The sequence below is a fragment of the Lolium perenne genome, chromosome 6, assembly GCF_019359855.2.
Source record: "Lolium perenne isolate Kyuss_39 chromosome 6, Kyuss_2.0, whole genome shotgun sequence".
Taxonomy (NCBI): domain Eukaryota; kingdom Viridiplantae; phylum Streptophyta; class Magnoliopsida; order Poales; family Poaceae; genus Lolium; species Lolium perenne.
Window position 1 is genome coordinate 12,794,381 of NC_067249.2, and position 21,222 is coordinate 12,815,602.

Sequence of the window (21,222 nt, forward strand, 5' to 3'; positions counted from 1 at the left end):
TTTGAGGCTCAATCGGAGCATCAACTATCATCTATATGTGTTCATCAATGAACTCCCGCGAGAATTTAATTTCGTTTTTTCAGTTCCTATTTTACGTCTTCTATTATGTGCGAGTGGCAAAATCAATCTAACATATGTACGTTTTCGGGAGACTGAATTAGACATTTTCGGTTACTACTAGAGATTCTCTCACTACCCTTCTAACCATCCAAAGGTTGGTTCACATACCATCCAACCACAGATTGCCTCATGTATTGTGGTGACGGGTCGTCATCTTCTTGGTTAAGCTAGGTCTTCTCTATTTTTTCGATAGGGAACGAGCTTTATTAATTAGGTAGACGATTCTTACAATCGTTTGTGATCATTTCCAACACACACAGGTTGGTTTTGCATCACGGAGAAAACCAATACAACCAGATTTGCCTAATTGCGCTAATACATGAGCTGCGCCATTGCTCACGCGTTCTACCTTTCGGACATCAATATCTGGATAGACCCGATAACACTCCAGGAGAGATATTTCCTTCAGCTCATGGAACACCACCCTGCTGTAAAATCCAAGGACCACTCTTTTTTTTTTAACTCTAATGAACGCCATATGCATCTGAACATTGATTGGTCTGCATTTTGTTCGCAGAAACAGTTTGAGCTTTGCACGTGAATCGCGCAGCAACTGTGCAGATCGGACACCAATTTGCCAAGACAATCACACAGGAAAGAGTTGTCAAGGCGAACAAGGCGAACTAAATCGGAAGGTGTTTTTTTGCCAGTTCAGAGCAAAAGAGAGAGATACATAGGCAGAATTTAACATCAGAAACATCACCCCCATGGTGTATTTGATGATTCATCAGCAGCAGGGTACATCGGTACATGTGTCTAGGTTACATTGCAGGACAACCGTTGTTCTTGTTATTAGAGCTATACACATTCAGCTGAAACAGTGGGCAAAAGACAGTTAAAACAGGAGTGAGTTTGCAGACACTCGTTCCTTGAAACGGCGGCCCAGGCCAGTGAGCTGTTTCTCAGGCCGGTGTAGGATCACATCGCGGCGTAAAACATCGATGTTTCTTCTTCCGGAACAACCGGCTCCTTGAGTTTCCCTTGTGTGAATCTCCTCAGCATCTCGAGGGCAGCCTTCGGCTGGTCCATTGGAACCATGTGGCCAGCATTGTGGACCTGCATTTGCGCAGACAAACAGATTATTTGTCAGCAATATAGATTGGCCAAGGATCGGCTTCTGTTAATCCTAGATCTGGTATTTAAGTAGTATCGAGTCATATAAGCCTAAAGTTATGAACTGACTTTATTAAGCTACCTAGGCATATTACTGTTGCAACTTATTTTTGAATTATTTGTGGAGCAGTTAGGTACCACTATGAGATGGAAAAAGTGCTTATCACAACCTTGAGGAAACTGAGTGCCCCATGGCTCTTCAACACTCCAGCTTGGGCATCATCTACTAAAAATGATGATTCAGCAGACGATGCAAAGTCTTTCTGGCCAGACCATTCCATGGAGTGGACCCACCTCGAGTTTCCTGCCCAAACACCATAAAATAATCTGATCACGGATGTTTAAGACAACGAAGAATATAATACTAACCACATAAACTGCATTCGGAATATTACACATGTTAGGTTAAGTAGGATTGATGAACGGGGATGCCATTTTGTTGCCCTAAAAAAAGATGCTAACTATGGCTTGGAGGGTAGTAACGATGGAAAACAGTGCAGAACTCGGAGTGTCGTCAGTATATTACTAGTCCTAGTATGCTGTCAAGGAAACATCAAGATGTGTGTATCTACTTACAAATGGGTGTAGTTATTATGAAGCAAACTTGCAAAATGGCCATAAAAAACATATTGACCTGACAGTATCCTTACCAAGCCAATTGCATATAAGGTCATATTCCCCAGCATATATAAGCACATTAATCCCATCTTCAAGTAGTGCAGGGATGCCGACTTCCAAGTTCCTCATCCAGTCTGTGAGCATTGCTTCATAAACAGAAGTGCTGCATGAGACAAATTCAATATCTCCTACTCCAATTGCCTGTCTGACTGCCTTATCACCAAAGAACTTCTCCATGTTTGAGAAGTCATAGCAAAGTTTCCCTTCGCACTCCTTCCTAACATCATAATACTGTAAAGAAGCAATTGACATGTTTCAGTCTTGGTCAGCTGATGCTGCTAGTAAATTTAACATCAATTTTTAATTACTTACATTCTTTGTCCCAACAAGCTTCATGATGGAGTTAAAAATAGAATTGCAGACCATATATGCTGCCATACAAGATGATTTCCCATTTGTACCTGAAACATCAGTAGATCGTTAGTAATGGTTTGTTTTCATTTGAAGAGATCCCAATGATGTGATTTGAAATGCATTGGTTGGTAGAAAATACTAGAAAAGGTATACAACCCTATATAACTGTCAAGAGAAGATACTGACAAGTTTACTCAACCCCATTTATATCCTAACTGGGTTTGTTCAATTTTCAAGATGTTAGTCACTTAGTATATATGTTTTTATCAGGCAATACCATAAGAATGCTCTTATCTTGTGTAAATGAATACTAGAAAATAAAGTATGTACTAGATTCAAAGAATTATTGTAGTACTGACCACAAAGTTTAATCGCAAATTCACATGGTGGGATGAACTTGTTGATCCTTTCATAGTCAGACTTCTGAATAAGGTTCATGTCCAATGCATAGTCTGTGTAGGCTTTGTACTGGATTGCTGGATCCGTGAGGCCATTACCAATTGCAAAACCCTAGAGTACAAATAAGAAAGAGTTATGCACATTAACGAAGAATCAAGAGAGAATAAAGACAGTGCAAACTTCTGCAAGGATCTGACCTTGAAATTTATATGAATGCCCTCCTTTGCTTTATTTCCTTGGTGAACGCGACTTGCAAATGCTGGAATGTAGTGCCCAGCATAAGATTCTCCGGTTATAAAGAAGTCGTTCTTTACAAACTCAGGGTGCTTTTTGAAGAAAACCTGGAATGGAAGTTACAAACAGATAATTAATTTTCTGTTTTCAGTCAAGCCAACAAACTCTAAGTCAAACCATATAACTAGGCACAGCTCTGCACATGATTTTTCTGCTTCGTCTAGTAAGATTTGAGGGCTAATTTTTTTGGTAAATTATTGTTTACCGATTCCAGTGAAGCTACACACTGACATGTGGTATATTCATATTTTCATGTAATCAAGTTCCCGGTTCTAGCCTGAACAAGTTTTGTGGTACAGGGGGGCATGAAGTTCAAGAGCAACATAGCAGGCATGGGCACCAATTCACACTATAGACAGATTAAAGAGGATAAATAATAGGACATATCAACCCTGTATATGAGCATTCGTATCTGAAACCGAACTAATATTACCAAGAGAGAAAGAGCCCTGTTGTGTTTGTAATCTGTATGTTCTTATATTATCTTACACTAGAGAGTATTTAGCTTACTGGTAAAGATTCTAAGTAACCACGGTTCAGTAAACTGTAACAATGAATCAGGTGGAATCTGTAAAGTAATTAGAAGAAAAAACACATCAGGTGTAAGATTGGTAGTAGTACCTGGAGAAAGCTATAGAGGTCGTTGCTGACCCCTGTCTCATCGTGACGAGTATCACGGTCATCGGAGCTGTAGCTAAAGCCAGTTCCAGTGGGCTGATCGACAAATATTATGTTTGAAATCTGCAGGCAGCAACTTATTAGCATCAGCACAGGAGGAGGTAACAGAAACTTAGAGACCACTCTCGGAAGCAGAGTGGCGTAATTGACACGGTAATCAGGAGCTGACCGACTGCAGTGCAAGGCCTCAAAATTGTCCTTATCGTCACCATTACTTACCCATGGCTGTATTTATACTTTTTTTTTTTTGATTTACTTGTCAACACAGGCAAAACACCTCAGTTGTCCCCCAAAATTAGGCTAGTACTTTTTGCGTGCGAAGTAAGCACTCGGTTTCTTATACGAACATATAAAGCATTAAAGTGCATAATTTAGATTTGGAGTTTACCGAAAAAGAAATACAGGTAATAAAATGCTTCAGTTCAGAGTAGCGTTGCTTTCACCCGAAATTAGGCGAGTCTTTCAGATACGGAAGTTAGGCGACTGTTTTCGTCGGTTACGCTCAACAACGTAAGCGAGAGCGCAGAGCACTCTGGTTTCTTCCTTCCTTCTTCACGAAACGCATAAAGCATTTATTCAAAGTGCATGTAATAATAATACAGTAGTTGAGATTGTGCTGATTTGTACCTTGTCCCATCCGAACTTGTTCCAGGCGAGGGACATGTTGTTGGCGATGGTGAAGGGCCCGTTCTCGTAGAAGACGGCGAGCTCGCTGCTGCAGCCGGGGCCTCCGGTGAGCCAGATCACGACGGGGTCCTCCTTCTTGCCCCTCGACTCGAAGAAGAAGTAGAACATCCTGCCATGAGCCGCAAAAGCAAAAAAGAGTTGGTTTTTTCAGCAAAAAAGCTAGGGCCTTGGAATTTGGTGCGGAAGAACCGAAGCGAATCAGCGTGGGAAGAGCAGGAAGAAGCACCTGGCGTCGTGGGTGTTGGGGAGGCGGTAGTATCCGGCGTGGTGGCCAAGGTCGGCGACGCCCTCGGGGAGCCCCGGCAGCGTGACCCGGCGCTCCAGCAGCTGCCCGGGCGCCACATCCGCTCCGGCAACGCCGGCGTTGCGGCCGGACTCCTTGGGCAGCAGGTTGAGCGCGCGGATGAGCCGCTCCGCCTGCGCCGCCGGGAAGCTTGCGTCCGGGGGCAGCCGGAGCCCGTCCACCGCGGCGCCGGCGGCCAGGCAGACCACGAGCAGGAGGAGGAGGCGTGGGGCCGTCGCCATTGGAGCGGAAGTGGTGGGGAGCGCGGTTTCGTGGGGATTTGGTGGAGGTTTCGGCAGAGAATTTATAGCGTTGGTGGTGCTCGGAACGAACTGCTGCTCTGCTCTTTACTGACTTGATTGATGACTTTGCTTCCAAGCGAAATCTTATTCGAATCAACGTGTCAACTGATAATTAGTTGGTAATTCTGACGTAATCCTAAACTAGTCTCGTCCAAGTCATCGTCACGTTGAAAACTTTTTTCCGCGACAAAGTAAAATAAAAGGACTGCAATAGTAGGATCTATACAGATTTTAAAACATCCAAAATTTGTCAGAATTTCTTATTTTTTATAGCCTAGAATATAATGTGTTTCTCCGAGATTTTGCATAGTGGTAGAGTACATCATTTAATTGCGTACATTGAGAAAAAAAAATTCAGAAAAATTCCTCAAAAAAAAGTCAGAATTTTTTGAAGCTTTCAAATGTTGAATTCAAAATTTGCTAAACAACAGGAGCCATGTAGCTCGGGCTACACTTGGAGTTTCCGCTGAATGTTCGCTCTTTATAATTTTCCAAATATAAACTCTAATGGAAACTGAATCTAGTTCACATATTTGTACGGTTATTCTCATTAGGTTATTGTATGAAATTTTGAAGTGAGTTTAATTATCGAAAGTAACATCACATATGCACTAGCAAACATAACCATACTCATGAGATTAAACACATTTAGTACATCTGAATATGGAACGAATAGTAGTGCAAGTTAATAGATGAGAAGCATGTACACATTGCAAATAGGAATGTCGCCTCCACAGTTTTGCTACTGTGGCCGCGGCTATGGTGTTGTCGAATTCATCAAATCCGTTGATGTCGACGAGGAAGCTCTAAGCTGGCGATGAAGTGTTTGCATAGAGACGAGCAACGGTACTGAGATGCTACTCAAAAACCTTATCGCTGACTCCTGGTGCAGAATCTTAATGGTCGGGTTTCATAGGCATGCTCTCCCGAACGACGGGAGACACATACGTAGACAATGTGAAACATGTTTAGTAGACAGGGACACACGTCGAACACCATATGTACCCAACTTGGTGCACCAAGCAAAAACAGGTTTCTAACTCGATTCGTGCGACGCGCATGTGATGCATAACGGGGCAAGCCGCATCGAAGAAGTAGTGGGCGCGAACTCTTTCTCACTTACATAGTGGCGTTAGTATAATTTTCCTTGTTAGGAGCTCCAACTCTCTTCTAAGACAAAACTTTATCCACTACAACCACCAAGGTGTCATGTTAGATTGCCCTTGAGATTTCAGAATTTGTGAGCTACATGAAATTTCTATATAGACTACAGTCCATACAAATCCAACAATTCAAATGCGCTGGCTCATTTTTTGTCTTTGCTTTTCGCACTCACTATCTTGTCTACGAAGTGAAATAATAAGAAAGATAACCATGGCACCAGTTCTGAACTCCACTGGATTAGACGCTTCAGTATCCAATGTAGCACGTCGATATTCATACTCTCCTCCATTAACTGGTCACATCTAAGTGGTTATTTTTTTGGTTTTTTACTGACCTTTTTCTCCCCTTACGTCTATATATACACGGCCGACAGGACGACAGGCAACGACAAAAAACACGAACGAAATCGGTTGGGTCTGTTAGCCAGGTGATTGCGCTGCATGGACGGCAGAAGAATTCGAACTCCAGCTTTGAATCTGGTTTCACCACGTTTGCAAGCTGAACTGAAATCTGTTGGGGGCTTCAGGCTGCAGTCACCGTCAGTTGCGCCTTCTCGGAGTCTCCTTCATCCTCTTTGTCATCTCCCTAAGCTAGATGAATACTTTTGCTTTTGCCTTGAAAGCTCCAACAACCACCGGTGTGGCTCAGTCGGTTACACAGACTTTATCGCGGATCTGAACCTGGACTTGGTGTGAGTCTGAATCTTGTTCCCTTTTTTGAGTTGGCTTGGAAGGCAAAGTGGATCTCTGAATGAAATTAGGCTGGATATCTGGGCATGAGTTACTAATGGAGGCAGCGTCGTCCGTAACACGCATGGATAATTGATTGGTTAGCGCGGTGGAGTGCACGCGTTGCGTTGCAGGGTTCCTTGCACGCAGCATCAGCAGCAGCAGCGGCATTGATTGATTGCTCCGGTCGATCGACTGATTAATTTGTGGATTGCAGATTCAGACTCTGTATGTGTCTGTGTGAGAGTAAGCTGCAGAGGTTGCTTGGCTTCCGCTACTCGCAAACTCAGCAAAACCCAGCGATAAAAGGCAAGGAAGGAGACTGATGGCTGTTCACATCACATGCCGCTCGCGCTCGGAGGGCGAGACAAGGCAACATGTACACGAAAAGCAACCGCCAAACTCTCACTGGTAGCGTCATCTTCATTACTTCATGTCCATATTATGTGGCTAGGCGACCTGTCGACGAATGTGCTTTTCCGCCTTGCTTGCTGCGAGAGACTGCTGGCGCTACAAAGTTCAGAGGAGTGCTAGCTGGATGAATTGTGCCTCTGGTCTAGCCCGAGAGGAACATCAACCGCTCCCCTCTGGTCTCAATGGCTCTGCTCGTTGTTGTTAACCTCTGCTAAACTGCAACTTGCCAGTGCACTGCATTGACAACTCTTCCCATCCGGCATTATTGGCCCGCCAAGCTTGGAGGTTAATTACTTGTCCAAATAGTCTTTGTGCCCGTGTATTGAAGGCCCACTATTATCCTCGTGGAAATCTTCTAGATACCGTATTTACCGGGAACCCTTCCTCTACTTGGACAGCCATCTCCTATGGCCTGGAGTTATTGAAGAAGGGCATTGTGTGGCGTGTTGGAAATGGTACCAGCATACGTATTTGGCGTGATTGCTGGTTACCAAGAACAGCGAACAGCCAGGTTCTTACTCCAAAGAGGAGCAGGCATATTAAATTTGTTTCAGAGTTATTAGATGAGCATGGTCGATGGAAGACACATCTGATTCGGGATACCTTCTACCCTATAGATGCTGATGCTATACTTAAAATCAAGCCCTCAAGAAGGGGTTTCGATGACGCCCTGGCATGGCAACCAGAGAGCTCTGGAATTTTCACAGTGCGGTCTGCGTATCATTTGGCTTTCAATAGCTTTCCGACACAATGTGCCTATGGCAGCTCGAGTGCATGTCCTGACCGAAATGATCCTTGTTGGTCCAAAATATGGAGTTCCTATGTACCACCAAAGGTTAAAACCTTTGCATGGAGAGCAGCTTCTAATGCCCTAGCTACAGAGGGTAATAAGCTAAGAAGGAAGATGCATGTCACAGGTTTATGCAGGATATGTGGCTCGGCCGTGGAGGATGAGGCGCACGCTCTCGCACACTGCCCTCATGCTCGTCGTCTTTGGCATTCGATGAGAGATTGTTGGCTTCTTCCTTCTGAGTCTGATCTACAGGTGTCCACTACGTCCTGGTTCCGATCAGTCCTCATTTCTGCTCCGACTCATATGATTGATCACACACTTTTGGTAGCGTGGAGGGCCTGGTATGAGCGGAATGAAGTAACTCATGAGAAGCCTATTCCGACTACAGAGAGTTCAAAGAGATTCCTATGTAGTTATGTGAAGATTCCTTGGTTCAATAAAAAACACATCCACCGACCAAGTCTTAAAAGGGAAACAACCGATGCTGGATTCTGGTGCTCAGCGAATCAATCCAGTGGAAGTGAAGAAACCACTGGTTAAACGCTGGCTTAAACCCCCTCTGGGTTGGGTCAAGTTGACGATCGATGGTTCTTTTAAGAGTGATGATGGTTCTGCAGGTATTGGTATGGTGCTACGTGACTATGCTGGTACAGTAATTTTTTCAGCTTGTCGATCACTTGCGTCATGTGAGCAGGCTCTAGAAGCGGAAGTCTCAGCCTGTTTGGAAGGCCTGGAGTTGGGGCTGCTTTATAGTGATTTGCCTATCGTTGTTGAGTTAGATTGTTCTCAGCTAATCTCGTCTATTTTGGCCAATGGAAAAGACCGTTCGCCCTATCTACGTAGTATCTCAGAGATTAACGTTTTAGCTAGTGGTAATAGAATTTGCAACTTTGTAAAAGTAGATCGTAGTCAGGTGAGGATTAGTCATTGCCTTGCTAATTTGGCAAGAGCTTGGTTCAGGACCTGAGTGTGTAGTGCAGGTGCTTGAGTCTGAGTCCCTTGTAATCCCATCTGATTAATAAAAGTCTGTTTTTGCCCGCAAAAAAAAAAACTCTTCCCATCCGTCTATCTATCAAATTGCTCTTCTCGTCCTTGTTACCTCTACTAGTCTACTGACCTGCAACTTGTCAATACTTAGTGTTCACTGACGCATTGCTGGTGGAGTTTTCGATTGAAAACACATATATAATTGCAGTTTCTTGACTTTTCTATTTACTATTTAGATTAACTGAAAATAAAGGAAAAGGAAATGTGTGCACTGCATTGACAACATTTCCTTGCGCTGAACACTAAGAGAGATAGCTTCTGAACGATGTTAGATGTATATATCTGTATATTAGTTTTTCCCATATGTTAGGGGGCTTCCTGCATATTTACACCTGTACATGTACTATATATTGTGACCTTTGGCCCCCTGGTAATACATCAAGCATATTGCCCTAACATGGTATCAGAGCAAAGTTTGGTCCTCTAATCCCGTATTCCCGGCCGTAGTTGCCGCTCCCGGCCGAAGTTGCCGTCCTCCACCTCCGGCCGCCGCTCCTCCGGCCGCCGCTCGCCGTCCTCCACCTCCGGCCGCCACCCCTCCGGCGCTGCTCCACGCCAACGCTCGCCGCCCTCCATCTCCCGTCCGCCGCCCCCGTGCGCTCGCCCGCCCCGTGCGCCTTCTGCCGCCGGCGCTCTCCGCCCGCCCGGCCATCTCCGCCGCCCGCCGGTCGCCGCCGTCCGCCGCTGCCGGCTACTCTCCCTGGTGATACGTCTCAAACGTATCTATAATTTCTTATGTTCCATGCTACTTTTATGATGATACTCACATGTTTTATACACACTTTATGTCATTATTATGCATTTTCCGGCACTAACCTATTGACGAGATGCCGAAGAGCCAGTTGCTGTTTTCTGGTGTTTTTGGTTTCAGAAATCATACAAAGGAAATATTCTCGGAATTGGACGAAATCAACGCCCAGGGTCTTACTTTTCGACGGAGCTTCCAGAAGACCGAAGAGGATACGAAGTGGGGCGACGAGGCGCCCAGACCACAGGGCCGCGCGGCCAAGGGTGGGCCCGCGCCGCCCTATGGTGTGGGGCCCTCGTGCCTCCTCCGACTCTGCCCTTCCGCCTATTTATTCCCTCCGTCGTGAAAACCCTATTACCGAGAGCCACGATACGGAAAACCTTCCAGAGACGCCGCCGCCAATCCCATCTCGGGGGATTCAGGAGATCGCCTCCGGCACCCTGCCGGAGAGGGGAATCATCTCCCGGAGGTCTCTTCATCACCATGATCGCCTCCGGACTGATGTGTGAGTAGTTCACCCCTGGACTATGTGTCCATAGCAATAGCTAGATGGTTGTCTTCTCCTCATTGTGCTATCATGTTAGATCTTGTGAGCTGCCTATCATGATCAAGATCATCTATTTGTAATGCTACATGTTGTGTTTGTTGGGATCCGATGAATATGGAATACTATGTCAAGTTGATTATCAATCTATCATATATGTGTTGTTTATGATCTTGCATGCTCTCCGTTGCTAGTAGAGGCTCTGGCCAAGTTGATACTTGTAACTCCAAGAGGGAGTATTTATGCTTGATAGTGGGTTCATGCCTCCATTAAATCTGGGACAGTGACAGAAAGTTCTAAGGTTGTGGATGTGCTGTTGCCACTAGGGATAAAACATCGATGCTTTGTCTAAGGATATTTGTGTTGATTACATTACGCACCATACTTAATGCAATTTTCTATTGTTTGCAACTTAATACTGGAAGGGGTGCGGATGCTAACCCGAAGGTGGACTTTTTAGGCATAGATGCATGCTGGATAGCGGTCTATGTACTTTGTTGTAATGCCCGATTAAATCTGATAGTAGTCATCATGGTATGTATGTGCATTGTTATGCCCTCTTTATTTGTCAATTGCCCAACTGTAATTTGTTCACCCAACATGCTATTTCTTATTGGAGAGACACCACTAGTGAACTGTGGACCCCGGTCCATTCTTTTACATCTGAATACAATCTACTGTAATCATTGTTCTCTACTGTTCTTCGCAAACAAACATCATTTTCCACACCATACATTTAATCCTTTGTTTACAGCAAGCCGGTGAGATTGACAACCTCACTGTTAAGTTGGGGAAAAGTACTTTGATTGTGTTGTGCAGGTTCCACGTTGGCGCCGGAATCCCTGGTGTTGCGCCGCACTACACTCCGTCACCAACAACCTTCATGCGTTCCTTGACTCCTACTGGTCCGATAACCTTGGTTTCTTACTGAGGGAAAACTTGCTGCTGTACGCATCACACCTTCCTCTTGGGGTTCCCAACGGGCGTGTGCTTGACGCGTCATCAAGATCAAGTTTCGGCGCCGTTGCCGGGGAGATCAAGACACGCTGCAAGGGGAGTCTCCCACTTCCAATCTCTTTACTTTGTTTTTGTCTTGCTTTACTTTAATTTATTTACTGCTTTGTTTGCTTTCTTATATCAAAATACAAAAAAAATTAGTTACTTGCTTTATTTTATTTACTATCATGTTTGCGTTCTCTATATTAAAAACACACAAAAATTAGTTACTTGCATTTACTTTATTTAGTTTGCTTTATTTACTATTGCTAAAATGGGTACTCCTGAGAATACTAAGTTGTGTGACTTCACAAGCACAAATAATAATGATTTCCTATGCACACCTATTGCTCCACCTGCTGCTACAGCAGAATTTTATGAAATTAAACCTGCTTTACTAAATCTTGTTATGAGAGAGCAATTTTCTGGTGTTAGTTCTGATGATGCTGCTGCCCATCTTAATAATTTTGTTGAACTTTGTGAAATGCAAAAGTATAAGGATGTAGAGGGTGACATTATAAAATTGAAATTGTTTCCTTTCTCCTTAAGAGGAAGAGCTAAAGATTGGTTGCTATCTTTGCCTAAGAATAGTATTGATTCATGGACTAAATGTAAGGATGCTTTCATTGGTAGATATTATCCTCCTGCTAAAATTATAGCTTTGAGAAGTAGCATAATAAATTTTAAGCAATTGGATAATGAGCATGTTGCCCAAGCATGGGAAAGAACGAAATCTTTGGTTAAGAATTGCCCTACTCATGGACTAACTACTTGGATGATCATCCAAACCTTTTATGCAGGATTGAATTTTTCTTCGCGGAACCTATTGGATTCAGCTACTGGAGGTACTTTTATGTCCATCACCTTAGGCACCACAACAAAGCTTCTTGATGATATGATGATTAATTACTCTGAATGGCACACTGAAAGGGCTTCACAAGGTAAGAAGGTAAATTATGTTGAAGAAACCTCCTCCTTGAGTGATAAGATTGATGTTATTATGTCTATGCTTCCGAATGGTAGATCTAATGTTGATCCTAATAATGTTCCTTTAGCTTCATTGGTTGCTCAAGAAGAGCATGTTGATGTAAACTTCATTAAAAATAATAATTTCAACAACAATGCTTATAGGAATAATTATGGTAACAACTATAGGCCATATCCTTCTAATAATGGTAACTGTTATGGGAATTCTTATGGTAATTCTTACAACAATAATAGGAGTGTACCCCCTGGTATTGAAGCCATGCTTAAAGAATTTATTAGTACACAAACTGCTTTTAACAAATCTGTTGAAGAAAAGCTTGGTAAAATTGATATTCTTGCTTCTAAGGTTGATAATCTTGCTGCTGATGTTGATCTTTTAAAATTGAAAGTTATGCCTAATGAAACTAAAGATATTAAGTCATTTGCTACAGCAAACGCTATCCAAGTTCGAATTAATGAAAATATTAGATTGATGGCTGAATTGCATGCTAGGTGGGAAAGAGAAGAAAATGCTAAAGAGGATAATGTAGCTAAAGTTTGGACTATTACCACCACTAGTGATGTTGATGCTTCACATGTTGCTACACCTCCTACTATCAATGGTAAAATAATTGGTGTTGGCAATGTTTCTACCCCTAATGTAAAGCGTGCAAAACTGCTCAAATCGTTAAAATCATTAAATCGCTTGTGATAAAACTGCTGAAATTTTTCAAAATATTGGGGACAATGATCCCATTGCTTTAGATCATATTGGTTTAGATTTTGATGATTGTCATATCTCTGAAGTTATAAAGTTCATGCAAAAACTTGCTAGAAGTCCTAATGCTAGTGCTATAAATTTGGCCTTTACAAAACATATTACAAATGCTCTCATAAAAGCTAGAAAAGAGAAATTAAAACTTCTATTCCTAGGAAGTTAGAAGATGGTTGGGAGCCCATCAGTAAGATGAAGGTCAATGATTTTGATTGTAATGCTTTATGTGATCTTGGTGCAAGTATTTCTGTTATGCCTAAGAAAATCTATAATATGCTTGACTTGCCACCATTGAAAAATTGTTATTTGGATGTTAATCTTGCTGATAATTCTACAAAGAAACCTTTGGGGAGGATTGATAATGTTCGCATTACGGTTAACAATAACCTTGTCCCCGTTGATTTTGTTGTCTTGGATATTGAATGCAATGCATCTTGTCCCATTATTTTGGGAAGACCTTTTCTTCGAACTGTTGGTGCTATTATTGATATGAAGGAATGTAATATTAAGTATCAATTTCCTCTCAAGAAAGGTATGGAACACTTTCCTAGAAAGAGAATGAAGTTACCATTTGATTCTATTATTAGAACAAATTATGATGTTGATGCTTCATCTCTTGATAATACTTGATTCACACTTTCTGCGCCTAGCTGAAAGGCGTTAAAGAAAAGCGCTTATGGGAGACAACCCATTATTTTACTTCTGCACTTTTGTTTTATATTTGAGTCTTGGAAGTTGTTACTACTGTAGAAACCTCTCCTTATCTTTATTTTATTGCATTGTTGTGCCAACTAAAGTCTTTGATAGTAAAGATGATACTAGATTTGGATTACTGCGCAGAAACAGATTTCTTACTGTCACAAAATTGAGCAGCCCCGTCTGTAGGTAACTCAGAAAAATCTGCCAATTTACGTGCATGATCCGCAGATATGTACGCAACTTTCATTAAATTTGAGCATTTTCATCTGAACAAGTTAAGTGCCCCAGAAAAATTCGTCTTTACGTACCGTTCTGTTTTGACAGATTCTACCTTTTATTTCGCATTGCCTGTTTTGCTATGTTTGATGGATTTCTTTGTTCCATTAACTTTCAGTAGCTTTGTGCAATGTCCAGAAGTGTTAAGAATGATTACGTCACCTCTGAATGTGTGAATTTTTGATTATGCACTAACCCTTTAATGAGTTTGTTTTGAGTTTGGTGTGGGGGAAGTTTTCAAGGGTCAAGAGAGGAGGATGATACAATAGGATCAAGAAGAGTGAAAAGTCTAAGCTTGGGGATGCCCCCGTGGTTCATCCCTGCATATTTCAAGAAGACTCAAGCATCTAAGCTTGGGGATGCCCAAGGCATCCCCTTCTTCATCGACAACTTATCAGGTCACCTCTAGTGAAACTATATTTTTAATCCGTCACATCTTATGTGCTTTACTTGGAGCGTCTTTATGTTTTTGTTTTTGTTTTTGTTTGAATAAAATCGGATCCTAGCATTCTTTGTTTGGGAGAGAGACACGCTCCACTGTTGCATATGAACACATGTGTTCTTAGCTTTACTCTTAATGTTCATGGCGAAGGTTGAAACTGCTTCGTTCATTGTTATATGGTTGGAAACAAAAAATGCTTCATGTGGTAATTGGTATAATGTCTTGAATAATTTGATACTTGGCAATTATTGTGCTCAAATAGATCATGTTTAAGCTCTTGCATCATGTACTTTGCACCTATTAATGAAGAACTACCATAGAGCTTGTTGAAATTTGGTTTGCCTGATTGGTCTCTCTAAAGCCTAGATATTTTCTGGTGAGGAGTTTGAACAACAAGGAAGACAGTGTAGAGTCTTATAATGCTTGCGATATGTTTTTATGTAAGTTTTGCTGTACCGGTTCATACTTGAGTTTGCTTCAAACAACCTTGCTAGCCTAAGCCTTGTATTGAGAGGGAATTCTTCTCGTGCATCCAAATCCTTGAGCCAAAAACTATGCCATTTGTGTCCACCATACCTACCTACTACATGGTATTTCTCTGCCATTCCAAAGTAAATTGCTTGAGTGCTACCTTTAAAATTTCATTCCTTGTCTTTGCAATATATAGCTCATGGAAAAAATAGCTTAAAAACTATTGTGATGAAGAATATGTCGCTTATGTATCTTATTTCTTATAAGTTGCTTGTTGAGCGGTAACCATGTTTCTGGGGACGCCATCAACTATTACACCTTTGTTGAATATCATGTGAGTTGCTATGCATGTTCGTCTTGTCTGAAGTAAGGGTGATTTATCATGATCAAATGGTTTGAGTATGCATATTGTTAGAGAAGAACATTGGGCCGCTAACTAAAGCCATGAACCATGGTGGAAGTTTCAGTTTGGACATCAATCCTCAATCTCTTATGAGAATATTATCTGTTTTTGAATGCTTATGCATTAAAGAGGAGTCCATTATCTGTTTTCTATGTTGTCCCGGTATGGATGTCTAAGTTGAGAATAATCAAGAGCGAGAAATGCAATGCGAACTTTCTCCTTAGACCTTTGTACAGGCGGCATAGAGGTACCCCTTTGTGACACTTGGTTGAAACATATGTTATGCAATGATAATCCATGTAAATCCAAGCTAATTAGGACAAGGTGCGAGCACTATTGGTATTCTATGCATGAGGCTTGCAACTTATAAGATGTCTTATGCATAACACATATGAATTATTACTACCATTGACAAAATTGTTTCTATGTTTTCAAAATAAAAGCTCTAGCACAAATATAGCAATCCATGCTTCCCTCTGCGAAGGGCCTTTCTTCTACTTTATGTTGAGTCAGTTTACCTACTTCTTTCTATCTTAGAAGCAAACACTTGTGTCAACTGTGTGCATTGATTCCTACATATTTGCTTATTTGCATTCATCATATTACTTTGTGTTGACAATTATCCATGAGATAAACATGTTGAAGTTGAAAGCAACTGATGAAACTTATATCTTCCTTTGTGTTGCTTCAAAACTTTCTACTAAGAATCTATTGCTTTATGAGTTAACTCCTATGCAAGTCTTATTGATGCTTGTCTTGAAAATACTATTCATGAAAAGTCTTTGCTATATGATTCAGTTGTTTATTCATTGTCTTTACCATTGCTTCGAATCGCTTCATTCATCTCATATGCTTTACAATAGTATTGATCAAGATTATGATAGCATGTCACTTCAGAAATTATCCTTGTTATCGTTTACCTACTCGAGGGCGAGTAGGAACTAAGCTTCGGGATGCTTGATACGTCTCAAACGTATCTATAATTACTTATGTTCCATGCTACTTTTATGATGATACTCACATGTTTTATACACACTTTATGTCATTATTATGCATTTTCCGGCACTAACCTATTGACGAGATGCCGAAGAGCCGATTCTGTCGTTTTCTGCTGTTTTTGGTTTCAGAAATCCTACAAAGGAAATATTCTCGGAATTGGACGAAATCAACGCCCAGGGTCTTATTTTTCCACGGAGCTTCCAGAAGACCGAAGAGGATACGAAGTGGGGCGACGAGGCGCCCAGACCATAGGGCCGCGCAGCCAAGGGTGGGCCCGCGCCGCCCTATGGTGTGGGGCCCTCGTGCCTCCTCCGACTCTGCCCTTCCGTCTATTTATTCCCTCCGTCGCGAAAACCCTATTACCGAGAGCCACGATACGGAAAACCTTCCAGAGACGCCGGTGCCGCCAATCCCATCTCGGGGGATTCAGGAGATCGCCTCCGGCACCCTGCCGGAGAGGGGAATCATCTCCCGGAGGTCTCTTCATCACCATGATCGCCTCCAGACTGATGTGTGAGTAGTTCACCCCTGGACTATGGGTCCATAGCAGTAGCTAGATGGTTGTCTTCTCCTCATTGTGCTATCATGTTAGATCTTGTAAGCTGCCTATCATGATCAAGATCATCTATTTGTAATGCTACATGTTCTGTTTGTTGGGATCCGATGAATATGGAATACTATGTCAAGTTGATTATCAATCTATCATATATGTGTTGTTTATGATCTTGCATGCTCTCCGTTGCTAGTAGAGGCTCTGGCCAAGTTGATACTTGTAACTCCAAGAGGGAGTATTTATGCTCGATAGTGGGTTCATGCCTCCATTAAATCTGGGACAAGACGTAAAGTTCTAAGGTTGTGGATGTGCTGTTGCCACTAGGGATAAAACATCGATGCTTTGTCTAAGGATATTTGTGTTGATTACATTACGCACCATACTTAATGCAATTGTCTGTTGTTTGCAACTTAATACTGGAAGGGGTGCGGATGCTAACCCGAAGGTGGACTTTTTAGGCATAGATGCATGCTGGATAGCGGTCTATGTACTTTGTTGTAATGCCCGATTAAATCTCATAGTAGTCATCATGGTATGTATGTGCATTGTTATGCCCTCTTTATTTGTCAATTGCCCAACTGTAATTTGTTCACCCAACATGCTATTTCTTATTGGAGAGACACCACTAGTGAACTATGGACCCCGGTCCATTCTTTTACATCTGAATACAATCTACTGTAATCATTGTTCTCTACTGTTCTTCGCAAACAAACATCATTTTCCACACCATACATTTAATCCTTTGTTTACAGCAAGCCGGTGAGATTGACAACCTCACTGTTAAGTTGGGGCAAAGTACTTTGATTGTGTTGTGCAGGTTCCACGTTGGCGCCGGAATCCCTGGTGTTGCGCTGCACTACACTCCGTCACCAACAACCTTCACGTGTTCCTTGACTCCTACTGGTTCGATAACCTTGGTTTCTTACTGAGGGAAAACTTGCTGCTGTACGCATCACACCTTCCTCTTGGGGTTCCCAACGGGCGTGTGCTTGACGCGTCATCACCTGGCTGCCGGCCTTCGCTGCCCTGTCCCGCAGCTTCATCTAGTTCCGCTGCCCCGTCCCGCGGCTTTGCGTTCCAGTAACTTTTCGTGATCCCGATCTGAGTTGCTCCGGAAAAAAAATCTGAGATATGTCTTCCTCTTCGGGCTATGTTGCGATTTTCCTCGCTGTCCGGTGATCTTTGATGGCGCGAATTATCCTGATTTCGCTGCCTTCATGCGCGTCCACATGCGCGGTCTTCTTCTTTGGGGTGTGCTTTCTGGCGAGGTCTCCTGTCCGCCGTGCCCCGTTGCTCCTATGGTGCCCGTTGCACCGCCGCCCGTTGCCCTTGCCCCTGATGCTACTCAGGCGGATAGGGATGCAGCCAAGAGTGCTTATGATCCTGCTCTGGCTGATTATGACCGTAAGGTCCAGGACCACTCTACTGCTGTTGCGGCTTACCGGCTGGATCTGACTGACTACACTCAGTGGATCGATGAGGATGCTCGTGCTGCTGCTGTTCTCACCTCCAGTGTTCTGCCTCAGTATGCTGCTGAGTTCATGGGTCTTCCCATTGCTTCTGCTCAGTGGGCTTTTCTTCGTCAGCGCTATCAGCCGTCTGGGGATGCTCTTTACCTGTCTGTGGTCCTCCATGAGCATGCCCTTCAGCAGGGTGATTCTACTATTGATGAGTTCTACACTCAGAGTGCTGCTATTTAGCGTCAGCATGATTCTCTTCTTACAGCTGTGTGTGCCACCTGTCCCTGTTGTCTGACTGTGCGCGCGGATCTGGAGTTTCAGCGCGTTTTTGAGTTCTTGTCGTGACTCTGTAAGGAGTTTGAGCCGCGCCGTGCACAGTTGCTTGCCCGTGGCAGTGTTCCGCTCTCTGAGGTCCTGGCTGAGCTTCGTGCTGAGGAGACTCATCTTCATGGTGCTGGTCTTCTTGAGGTTCCCTTTGTACTTGCTGCTCGTGGCCCTTTTGTGCCGTCTGCTCGTGGACCTCCTACGACGCCGACTTCGTTGCGGTCTCCAGCACCGCCGATACTCTCTACTCCTCTAGTCCAGGGCCAGAGTCAGCCTCAGCAGCCTCGTGGTACGACAGCACCTCCCTGCACCTACTGTGGCAGGTGTCAACACCCGGATTTTTAAGTCCAGATGCCTATTATGCCGTACATCGCAATCCCAGGAATAATGTTTTTGCGAGACATAATAGTAAGTAGCATAGAGTCATCATTTATTACAACACATATTTTCTTACAACCATAGATCACAAGATCCAATATTACACAAATATATTGTTCAACAACACAAATAGTAGCGGAAGCGAAGTAGTCGTGGACTATCTATTCCACAGGCAACGCTTGACGTTAGAAGACGATCCTAGTTATCGTAGACGTCCTGCTGTCCGTCATCCTGATACTGTTGCTCTCCTTCAAAGTCTGGCATTTGAATAGCCAGGGCAAAGCCATGAGTACTTTAAAGTACTCGCAAACTAACACTAAAGTAATTACTTATTAAGTGTAGTAAGGGGGTGCTAAGCTCTAGGTTTATTTGCATAAAGCCAAGTTTTAGTTTGATAAACATTTAGTAAAGCTTTATCATGTGCTAGACTAACTCAAGTGGGAACATTAGTGTCATTCCCACAACTCATGTTGATTCACCTCAATATCACCTTTCAATTCATCATTCCTTTTTAAGATAAAAATTATGATAACGGAGACAGTATGGCCTTTCCAATCGTCCGTAACCGTGGACACGGCTATTCGAATAGGTTTAACACTCTGCAGAGGTTGTACTCTTGTGCCACAACTTTTGATTACATCCGTCGAGGATAACCCCGAATCATCGTAACTCAGTACGCGGATCATCAACCCTAACCTTTCACTTATATATGCTAGTATGAGCACCTCTCCCCATGAGCTTGGCCTCCCGGTGAAAACCGCAGTTAACCCGGGAACTGCACAGGGCTTGGGCCGTACATTCACCTCATATTAACATCGTTCCACACTTAACGGAGGCAGCCTCTGCGTAACCCCTATGATGCTTGTTTAGAGGGAACCCATACTAACATACACAAGTTTCTAGTTAAGCCCTACCCATAATCAGGTATTGTGGGGGTACTTGTATAATTGGAAGGGTATCGCATTCAAACCCAATCATCAGTTTTATCAAAAATCACCATCTTCTCTGGGTCATATTCACCTTCAACTTTACATTCTTTCAAAGTCATTTCACTTCACCATGTTCCCATCTAGAGTAGTCAATTTTATTTGATTAGCACTAGCAACTATTTCATGAGGGTTGCTATCTAGCTTGGATTTATTCTAAGCTCACTCTAAATATTGTTCTACTCTAGAACAAGTGAATCATAAATCAAAAAGTACTTTGAAAATAAATAAGCGAAAGTAAAGGTAAGGTAAAAACATGGGATAGGTAATACATAAATTAAAGTGTGATGGTGCCTTGCTCATGTAGAGCTATGCACTTGATGTTTAGCAAGGATTAGCTTGCCTTGAGCTGGGTAGTTGTCAAAGTTCTCCTCTTCTTCCTGGGAGTAGGCTTCCTCCTCTTGATACTCCTCGTTACTAGCGTCTATATACGAATACGAGGTATAAATACTAAACCAAGCTCACATACTAAGCTAAAACACTCAGAGAGTTCTCACATTAATCCTAGCATCATATTACTCATGGTATGGTGGATTAAATGGGTTGGTTCTTATTCAGGAGAAAAATAATGTCCTCTCATTATTCTTATTTCTTAAATTTGATATATAGATCTTTAGAGAAAATAATTTCCTATCATTAAATCTTATAATCTCCTCAAATAATAATCAGGTATGGAATATAGGTTAACCAAGGTCAACATTCCATATCTATTATATGGGAGTATAATTTAAATGAAGTGCTACACTTCACATAATTTAAGACTAACAATTAAATGATTTAAAATCTCTAAGTAATAATAATCAGAGGTTCATTAGCCTAAGGTCATTCCCTCTGGTTGTATCACTTAGGATCAAAATTTAAATGAGAGAGTAGCTCTCATACTATTTATAGAATTTGAATTCCACAATTGAGTTGCACTAGAATTGACTACATAGTCATTAATTTGATCTAGTCCATGATCATTCAAACAACCTGTCTATATTATTGCATAATCAATTAGAGAACATCATTTGTGATTTATTAGAGTTGGAATCAATTCAAAATCAATTATGGTTAAAATTTAAATAAAGTTTCAATTTGCAAAAGTCCCTGTCTTGTTATTTTTCTCAGATTAATTTTACTTTGAATTTGGAGGTGGGACCAGTGGC

General features: G+C 42.4%; 1 protein-coding gene across 1 annotated transcript; it reads right to left on the bottom strand.

Annotated features, from left to right (window-relative positions):
- Positions 1 to 803: 803 nt before the first annotated feature.
- On the bottom strand, positions 804 to 4,896 carry LOC127308848 (serine carboxypeptidase 3). The gene is made up of 9 exons (XM_051339752.2): positions 4,550 to 4,896; positions 4,264 to 4,432; positions 3,580 to 3,699; positions 2,862 to 3,005; positions 2,625 to 2,775; positions 2,224 to 2,312; positions 1,884 to 2,142; positions 1,404 to 1,537; positions 804 to 1,176 (listed from the first exon to the last, which is right to left on the bottom strand). The coding sequence occupies exons 1-9, from the start codon at positions 4,846 to 4,848 to the stop codon at positions 1,039 to 1,041; spliced, it is 1,503 nt and encodes a 500-aa protein (XP_051195712.1). The 5' UTR covers positions 4,849 to 4,896; the 3' UTR covers positions 804 to 1,038.
- Between the last annotated feature and the right edge of the window lie 16,326 nt (positions 4,897 to 21,222).